The sequence below is a fragment of the Capra hircus genome, chromosome 15, assembly GCF_001704415.2.
Source record: "Capra hircus breed San Clemente chromosome 15, ASM170441v1, whole genome shotgun sequence".
Classification (NCBI taxonomy): Eukaryota; Metazoa; Chordata; class Mammalia; order Artiodactyla; family Bovidae; genus Capra; species Capra hircus.
In genome coordinates, this window is record NC_030822.1 from 6,295,155 (window position 1) to 6,304,588 (window position 9,434).

Consider the following 9,434-nt stretch of genomic DNA (forward strand, 5'->3'; position numbering starts at 1 on the left):
GACAAATTTGATCACATAAAAATTTTTAAGATTTTAATTTGGAGAAATTTACTGTATACTGTCAATAAACAAGTGTTATATTGTGGGATATATTTGCATATGACCAATAAAGGACCAATAACTATAGTAAACAGAACTCTTACTAACCCTTGAGAAAAAGAGAACCTAAAAAAATATAAATCAAGGATAAGAATAGGCAAGTCACAGCAGATATCCAAATGGCCAGTAAACACATGTGAAAAGATGTCCAGTACCTCCCCACCACAGAAATGCACATTAAAATAATAAGATCATCACATTTAAACTTTCAGAATGACAAAAGGTAAAATGAGTAATAATACTTCCAGCTGATAGAGACACTGAAAAAACAGTACTCTTACACATTACATGTAGAAATATGAATTACATGTGTGTTTTTAAAGAAAACAACAGTAGTAATATCTATTATCTCATAATTTTGAATGTTTTATCCTTCAACCTAAAAAGTTAAACTCTTGGCACAAAGAGTTTTTATTCTTTTTTTCAGAAATTCAAAGACAAATACTTGAGATATATATATATACACAAAAATGTTTATTGTAAAGTTATAGTGGACAAGGTATCCAAACTAGTTGATTGGTCAGGGAATGGTTAGGTTTTGGTGTGTCTATATGTGGACTGTTATACAGCCTTTAAGAGTAGAATTGTTTCTGTTGACTTTAAGGATTTTTGTAATTTTCTGTTAGGAAAGATAGATGCAGAGAACTGTATATACTATAAATATTCTTATGGAATAAACCGTGCCCTAAACCTTGACCCTATGTGTGTGTGCATGTGTGGTTATATGTGATTCTGTGAGCATGCAAGTGTATCAGGCTGTTGATGTTAATTACCTTGGAAAAAGAGTCAGCCCCCCCGCCAATATATATATATATATATATATTTTTTTTATTTTGTCCATGTTGAAACAGTATTATTAAACTATTCCAGTTATATATCCAGTCATATAAAATCGTATGTGCTTATGGGTATACATGCATAAAGAAATTAAATTAGGACCACCAGCTTCTCGACACAGGATGGCATCATTCACGTTGCGCTTTGTAGAGATGGTGCCCCCTGGAGTTGTGCAGTGTAGCATCCTTGCAGGAAAGGGTGGTCATGGATATTGTGATTGTCCGTAATGCTTGTCTCAGGGTGTAATTTATGTAATCATAAAAATAAGATCTTTTTACGGTAGTGAATAGAAAGTATGTGTTTTTCCCATAGTAACATTTTACTATTAGTAACAACCAGTCTACTGAACCAAAAAGAACCTGGACCAAGATGTGGAAAACTTGAGTATTGAATTTGAACTAAGTAGACTGATTTTACTGAGCCTCATTTTCTCATCTGGTAAATGAAGATCTTACATCCAGCCCTGTCTGTTTCTACCTCTCAGAGCTGTTGGAATAATCAAATGACATAATGGGTATGAAAACACTCTCTTTAATAAATTAGCATTTAAACACAAGGATTATTATCCCCTAAACTAGATGGGAAGCCTCTTAGAATAGGAGCTGCAGTTAACTCACACTATAGTATCTTGCTCCGTAAATATTTATTGAATGAGTCCCTAAGGACTAGTTATTTGTATGTTAAATAATGGAGTTTTTTCAAGGTAAGATATTAGAAGCACTTTGCTAACAAATATTACAGAGACTTGTAGTATCTTCCTGCTACCTAGAAGTATGAAGCTTGGAAAATACATCTTGGATTTCTGTTATCAGATCGATGAGGTCCTGAGACAGGAAGACAAAGCCGAAGCCATGTCTGGCCATATCGATCAGTTCCTCATAGCTACGTTCATGCAGCTGAGACTCATCTACAACACGCATATGGCAGACGAGAAGCTGGAGAAGGATGAAGTCATCAAGCTGTATAGCTGTGTCATTGGCAACTTGATTTCGGTAAGGCTGCCTCTGCAGAGCCTGAGCTTCCCTTCAGTCTCTCATCCCACCCAGGTTCTCAAGCCTGAGCTGGTCCTGATGTTCCAGTGAAACATGGGAAACACAGGTCATTTGTGGGATTTTTCTGTGTAAGCTATTGACTACTTCCACTGGACTCTGGACAGTGTTCCAGCTCATCTTACTGTGAGGAGACTTACAAACTACCTGGAACTCTGCTTTCTGCCAGTTTCTTCATCAGTTATGGTTGGGCCCTAGCTGGCTTTTCACAGAAACTGATTGTCAGTAATGACTGTCTCAGGGTGTAATTTACATAACCATAAAAATAAGATCTTTTTACAGTAGTGAATAGGAAGTATGTGTTCACATTAAGAATACTTTTCATAACAGGAGTGAAGCACACCAGTTAATTTTCGCTCTTACTGGAGGTTTGGGAGAGTAGTGATCTTTATTTTTTTCCTAGTACTGTGAATTTTTATAAATATATTGTAATCGTTTATGCCGCCCATGTTTCTCTTCCTCACTGTGTGTGTTGAGTTTCACGCCTCTCTAACAGAATTTCCATCGGATAGCTGTTTCAGATAGAAAGCCTCGCCCGGGAGGCTTCCACTGGGGTTCTGAAAGACCTGATGCATGGCCTCATCACCTTAATGCTGGACTCTCGAATTGAAGACCTAGAGGAAGGGCAGCAAGTGGTCCGCTCTGTGAACCTCTTGGTGGTGAAAGTTCTGGAGAAGTCAGACCAGACCAACATCCTGAGGTATATTTGTACTGTGAGCATTAGAGTCTGGAACAGCCTCTCTTTTGTCTACGCATAGAAACCAAAAGGTACTAGACCAGTTGTAAGTTTAGGTTTGTCTGCTAAATTATCACTCTTCTCTTCTTCAAGAACCAAAGGTATTCCAACCTGAGACAGCAGTTACAGTAACAGCTCAATAAGCCAGCCAATGTTATGACTTTTCTAGAACAGGACCGTGAAATTTGTCAGTCACCTCCTCTTTGGTATACATTTCATTTCATGTACATTGCTTTCTTACCGACCAGTGACAATGAGAAATAGCTTCAAGCTTTACCATTTACCAAGTAGTAACTTAGAAAGCTTCGATGATGTTTATTTTCTTAATGACTGAGTAATCAAGGGCCGTTCCTGATGCATGAGCGCTTCAATTCTCAGGTGGATAGAGACTGCTTACACTTGGCCTTTCAGTTACTGATTTGAATTGGGATGCAGGCTTGAAACTTATTAATGCTATTGTGTTGGGTTTGTTTTCTAGTGCCCTTCTTGTTTTGCTCCAAGACAGCCTCCTAGCAACAGCCAGTTCTCCCAAATTCTCAGAGCTTGTTATGAAGGTGAAGTTGACATAATTTGATATCTTTTCTTTTAAAGTGTAGGGAAAGAGGATTGAAAGTAAGTCGGCCAGGCACACCTGAATAATACAGTTGTTCTCCATTTTTCCTTTCCTTCCATACCCCCAGTTCAGGCCTAAAAAAATTCCTGGTCTCAAACAGTGAAAAGATAGAACTATTTTGTGAATGTCTCCAGTTTTCTTAGAATCTAAAGGCAAGAAGTTTGATGAGACAAATTTCATTTCTCATGGGGGGAAAAATATGTATAGATTTATAATGTTTTCGTCTCTTTTTGAAAAACTGCAGATGAACATATCTGTAACATTATAATACTGTTACTGCACCGTCATAGTGTGAGATATTTTTGTTTCCTCAGAGTAGATTTGATTAGGTAATATGAACTACTCTTAGGAACCAAACATACCCGGGACAGAATTTCCACATTTCCTTGTCGTTTAAGGTCCCCTCTCTAGGGTGTGGGAAAGAGGAATGAAGATGGTCAGGTAGACGACGTGTCACACTTTAAGCAGTGACATGGTTGAAGTAAATGATATTGTCCATGTTAGCAGCCGAACTCAACAGTTCATGCGGTGCCACTTGCATGTCCCTGACCATCCTTTAGAGGTGACCCCAGAGCTTAGGGAAACAAATGGTGGCAGAGGTTATCCTCATTCTTCAGTGACTCCATCTGACTTTCGTTTCCTTTTTAAATAGTGTCTCTGGAGGATGGTTCGACTACTGCCTGATACCATCAACAGCATTAATCTGGACAGAATTCTTCTGGATATACACATTTTCATGAAGGTCTTCCCCAAAGAAAAACTCAAGCAATGCAAAAGTGAATTTCCCATAAGGACCCTAAAAACACTGCTGCACACTCTGTGCAAACTGAAAGGGCCCAAGGTGAGTGAGAGCCGCAGGCGTCCCCGTGGTAGCTTAAGAGAGCGTCACGGATGTGGCGCCGCTGCCAGTCAACACGCACGCTTCTCCCGCAGATCCTAGACCACCTGACTATGATCGACAACAAGAACGAGTCAGAGTTGGAGGCCCACCTCTGCCGGATGATGAAGCACAGTATGGACCAGACCGGGAGCAAGTCTGATAAGGAAACGGAAAAGGGCGCATCTCGAATTGTGAGTGTCCTGACTTGAAAGACTGAGAGAAGTGGTCTTGCCAAAGGGAGAGGCCGCTGGAGCCTGTCTTCCTCAGGGCCGAAGGTGGAGGCTCAGGGATTAGTCCAGTCACCTTGAAGTTCTCAAATATCAGCTCTCACCTTGTGCTTTTTGTCCCTAACAAAAGTTTCTGTGTCCATGCCTAAGGCATCGTTTGGTCCCCAGATAAATGTAGGGAGGGACTTCCCCCCTAAGTTTAGTTGAAAACCTGAGACTGTTAATGTTTCTGCCGCAGCCTCCGCAGCTCTGCTTCTGTTATCTGCGGAACATACCAGGAAGGACTGAAGTTTGAGAGAAGATATTCGTGTCTTATCCAACCACTGGTTCCTAACTAATAACTCAGATCTAACCAATGGTTCCTTCCTTGTGTCTTTAGGATGAAAAATCATCAAAGGCCAAAGTGAACGATTTCTTAGCTGAGATTTTTAAGAAGATTGGCTCTAAAGAGAACACTAAGGAGGTGAGAGGGAAAAGGTTGACCCAAATGGGGATCTGCTTTATGGAAAAGAGTCACTAACATCTGTCTCCACCTCCTTTTCAGGGCCTAGCAGAGTTATATGAATACAAGAAGAAATATTCAGATGCTGACATTGAACCATTTCTGAAAAACTCCTCACAGTTCTTCCAGAGCTATGTTGAGAGAGGCCTTCGGGTGATTGAGATGGAGAGGGAGGGCAAAGGCCGCCTTCCCACCTCGGCAGGTACGGCTCCCCCCCGGCGCCTCCAGGGCAGGCTCAGGCCGCTCCCCGCCTCGCCACCAGGCTGCCGCTGGGTCTGCGTTTCTGTCCCTGCCTCTCAGGCGTAACAGCCACAGTGAGGCAGAGTGGCCAGCCCTCACTCAGCCTCGATCCGTGTCAGGGTCTAGCACCGGCCGTGCGCTGTCCTTGGAAACAGCCTCTGCGCTGGGCCTGGGCCTCCACGCTCTCTTGGTCCCCTCCTGCCTCCCTGCTGCCCCCAGGGCTCTCTGGCCGAGTCTTCCTCTCTGAGCTCTTAATGTTGTTGTCGCCCTGGGTTCTTACTCTCACCTCCGTAACTAATCCTACTTCTCTCATCACTTTAAATACACTTTCTATGCCAGCAAAGCCCAATTTTCTCTGTTCTCCAGCTCAGACCTCCTCCCTGCTCCCAGCTGAGAGCTCGTGCCTGACATCAAACACCAAGTTCCTGGTAGTCCCCAAAACCTGCTCCAGTTGCGTTCCTCTCCATCTCACTGGATGGCAACTTTGTTCTTCTGGTTTGCTTAACCCCCAACTTTTGAGTTTTCTCTTTCCCTCCGTCAGGGAATCCCTGTGAGGGACTTGTCACGTGGTCCAGTGTTTTAAGACTCCGTGCTTCCAGTGCAGGGGACGCAGGTTCAGTCCCTGGTTGGGGAACTAAGATCCCACTTGCCACATGGTGCAGCCAAAAAAAAAGAGAAATCTGATTTGACTTGCCAACATACAGGGAATCCACCCGCGCTTCCGCCCTCCACTGCCACTCCCTGCTTCTCTTACGCGGATTATAGCACTGAGCCCCGTCTCCCATAGTCACGTCCACATAGAGCATCAAAACCACGCTCCTCAGACGCTTTCCAAAGGCTCTCCCTTTCATTCAGCAGAGCAGAAAGCCTTACACGAAAGGTCTGACATGATGTGGCCTCCTGATCCCTCTAGAACTGTCTCCGTCCTGCTGCCCTCTCTGACTTCTGTCCCACGGCAGCTTCACCGGCCCCCTCGCCATCCCTGGGGCATGCCAGGCACACACGTTCTTAAGGCCTCTGCGCTGGCTGTCTCTTGTTTAGATTGCTCTTCTCCACGACAGTCTTGCTTCCTCCTTCTCATCTGTGTCAGTGAGGCCTGATCCACAGCTTGCAACCCACCCACCCCTCCTCCTAGTACTTCACCTCCCCTGACACACACCGTAAAACATGATGTTCATTAGATTGATTGATTGATGTCTGTTTCTGCTAATATTTAAAATTCACAAGCGTAAAGATTTTTATCCATTTTGTTGCCTGGCACATAGTAGGCACTCAGTAGGTATTTTGTTGACTAAATATGAGTGCCTGTCCTGATGTTAAGCTGGAATATTACTGTCCGCACAGTGAAAAAAGCCTGTGTTAGAGAATTACTGCTCAAGGATCTAGAGACAAAAGGAAGACTTCGGAGGTGTGGCAAAAAATAGCCCAGAGCCTTAAACCAAAACAAGGTCCAGCTGCTGCAGTCCTCTTACCAGGCAGAGCCCTCTCAGTGGTCCTGTATTTAGTTCTTTGCAAGGGCAGTGGCGCTCACCTACTCTCAGCTCCGAACTCCGTGCCTGTGAGACTTCGTCTGCGCGTCTCAGGTTCTCTCTCACCACGTACCTTTCTAGGCTGCAGTGTCACTTGTCTTGTTTCTTCTTGTTTTTTTGTTGTTGTTACTGGGTTTTTTTGGTTTGTTTTTGTTTTCCCCATAGTTGGTCTTGTCCTTAAATCCTGTAAGTTACGCCTCTCCACGACCCAGAGTCCCTTCTGGAAGCACAGTGAGCTGTGTCAGGGGCCGCGTGCGGGCGTCCCTGGTTGAGGTCATCGGGACAGGGCCTCCGTCTCTCGTGTCCAGAGTCCTTTCTGGGAAAGTTTGACATCTGCAGCGCAGGCATGTGACCCCACCGGTAACTGAATGCCTGAAAGTGCTCAGGCTTCCCACGTCTCTGTGTTATTCTTCACTTTTCGCCCTCAGCGTATTCTCATCTGTACATGAAAGGATCCCTGTTTCTCAGGAGTAGCCTGCTTTACTTTGTTCTGTTTGCCAGAGAGGCTTTTCTTCCCCGTTCTCTTGGCTTATGTGATGTCTTTTCATTGATATCAAATTGGATATTTTAAATGCTTGCATTTTGTGGTGGTTCTCAGAAATTCAGAACTGTGATAGATTTTGTTTTGGTTTGATTTGGCTCTGGTTTTCCCCACTCCTCCCAGAATATTGATCGCAATGCTCCAGCTCCTCCTCCTCCTCTCTGGACACCTCAGTTTCCTCCTCTTCTCCTGAGCTCCTTGCTGTCCTCCCTGATTGGAATAAGAGCGTTCCCCTGTGTATCACCTGGTTGAAGTCAAGCCTGATTCTTGAAAGTATTTAAAGTCCTTTAGGGTCTTTACTTGGGCACTTAGCATTCACTCAGGAGCAGCTCAGGCTCTTTGGATTGCCCAATTCAGCCAGGGGTGACGAGGATAGACCGCTGCGGAGCTCAGGAGGCAGAAGGGCGGCCCAGCTCAGCACTCGGCACCTTCTGGGGCCTCCCTGGTGGTCCAGTGGTTAAGACTCCTTACTTCCATTGCAGGGAGTGTGGGTTCAGCCCCTGTTCAGGGAACTAGATCACACATGCCACAGGATGAGGCCAAAAAAAAAAATCCAGTGCTTTTCTCTTATCAGTTTTGGAAGTTCTCATTAAGTATATCTTATGTATTTCAGAGTATCTTTTATCACCAACTCCAGGTAGTCATCAGGTAGAGCGGTTATATTCAAGGCCCAAATTGTTCCCTTCAGTGGGAGATTTAACAAGGGCAGTTGGGGCAGGGGGTATATATCTGAATACTCCTACATTTCCCCCTTAGGCATCTCCCCTCAGATGGAGGTCACGTGTGTGCCCACCGCCACAAGCACAGTGTCCTCCTTAGGTAACACAAACGGAGAAGAGGTGGGGCCATCCGTCTACCTGGAGAGGCTGAAAATCCTCCGGCAGCGATGCGGTCTGGACAATACAAAGGTACTGCTCGTCTCCTGTGGGGCGGGGAGGGTGGTGACCAGCAGGTCAGGTCAGGGTGGCCAGAGAGGCTGCGACCCAGCCTCGGCGTGTGTTGCTCCAGAGCCACCTCCCGACCCGCTTGACAGCACGCCTCCTTCTCTCAACAGCAGGATGACCGACCTCCGTTGACCTCTTTGCTCTCCAAACCAGCAGTTCCCACCGTGGCCTCCTCCACAGACATGCTGCACAGCAAACTCTCTCAGCTCCGCGAGTCGCGGGAGCAGCACCAGCACTCAGACCTGGACTCCAACCAGACCCACTCTTCAGGAACCACGACCACCTCCTCCTCCTCCACAGCTAACATTGATGATTTGAAAAAGAGACTGGAGAGAATAAAGAGCAGTCGCAAATGAACCGCCCCCCTCCCCTGGCGCCCTGCAGCTTTAGCTGACTAAGCTAGGAGTCCTCATAGTTGCGGCGGCCTCGCAGGCCTAGTGTGCACAGACTGGCTGTGTGTATCACGCCGTGGACCTGGGGGAGGAGTCGTTGTGGCACAAGTCTTTTGCACATCGTCCGCTTCTCTCCGCCAGCATCCTGCCTCTCTAGAAGACTGTCTGTGTCTTAGTTTAGTGTACAGACCTGTAAACAGCGGGCCTCCTCTCAGCTCAGACTAGTTTCCATATCCTTTTTCTTTTTAATTGCTCATTTGTAAAGTTGTCCTAATCTTTCCTAGCTTTTAACTATTAGAAACTCTTGACTAGTTTTCCTTTGAGTTTGTGAGCTCTTGTAGCCCTGAAGGGTCACTGTATTCTGTATGAATGCATGGCATGATACAACTAATTTAAGAGTCTTTTATAAATAAAGTTTGCATTAACTATAACTGTGTTCCAAGATGCTCCGTGTCAGGGACTGTTGGGCAGCTGTCCATTGCCTCTTGAGACCTTCTGGGTGCTCAGCCAGTTAGAGAAAGGCCCATCATAGCTCCTTGCGGAGCTCTACGTCTTCATGGCCCACAGGCTTGATGCTGTCTTTCACTCCTTTGGAATAAGAGGAACTCAACTCTCCTGCTTTCCACATGCAGCTCCTAGGAGAGCAAAGAAATCTTTCTTCCTTGTTCTGAGATTTTTAGTCACGATGTCCATCCCATCATCACCATGGTTCCGAAGAGCTCTTGGGTCTCCTGCCACTTGCTGCCTGGGTGCGTGTGACCTTGTGCCCAGGGGTCAGCTGGGTCACAGCAGCAGTCACAGCACAACCAGACTTGGGGCCACCCTCCTAAAGAAATACGGAGAGC

General features: G+C 45.4%; 1 protein-coding gene across 6 annotated transcripts in view; it reads left to right on the forward strand.

Moving 5' to 3' along the window:
* CKAP5 (cytoskeleton associated protein 5) overlaps positions 1-9,020 on the forward strand; it is a 96,119-nt gene extending 87,099 nt beyond the window's left edge. For 3 of the 6 annotated variants that reach the window (XM_018059131.1, XM_013969878.2, XM_018059132.1), the window contains exons 36-44: positions 1,749-1,928; positions 2,498-2,685; positions 3,200-3,275; positions 3,987-4,175; positions 4,268-4,405; positions 4,821-4,904; positions 4,986-5,145; positions 8,010-8,161; positions 8,308-9,020. In XM_018059131.1, the coding sequence (XP_017914620.1) occupies positions 1,749-1,928; positions 2,498-2,685; positions 3,200-3,275; positions 3,987-4,175; positions 4,268-4,405; positions 4,821-4,904; positions 4,986-5,145; positions 8,010-8,161; positions 8,308-8,553 (1,413 nt within the window). In that variant the 3' untranslated portion in view covers positions 8,554-9,020. The remainder of the gene's footprint in view (positions 1-1,748; positions 1,929-2,497; positions 2,686-3,199; positions 3,276-3,986; positions 4,176-4,267; positions 4,406-4,820; positions 4,905-4,985; positions 5,146-8,009; positions 8,162-8,307) is intronic. The other 3 variants (XM_018059133.1, XM_018059134.1, XM_018059135.1) reach the window with 3 other exon arrangements.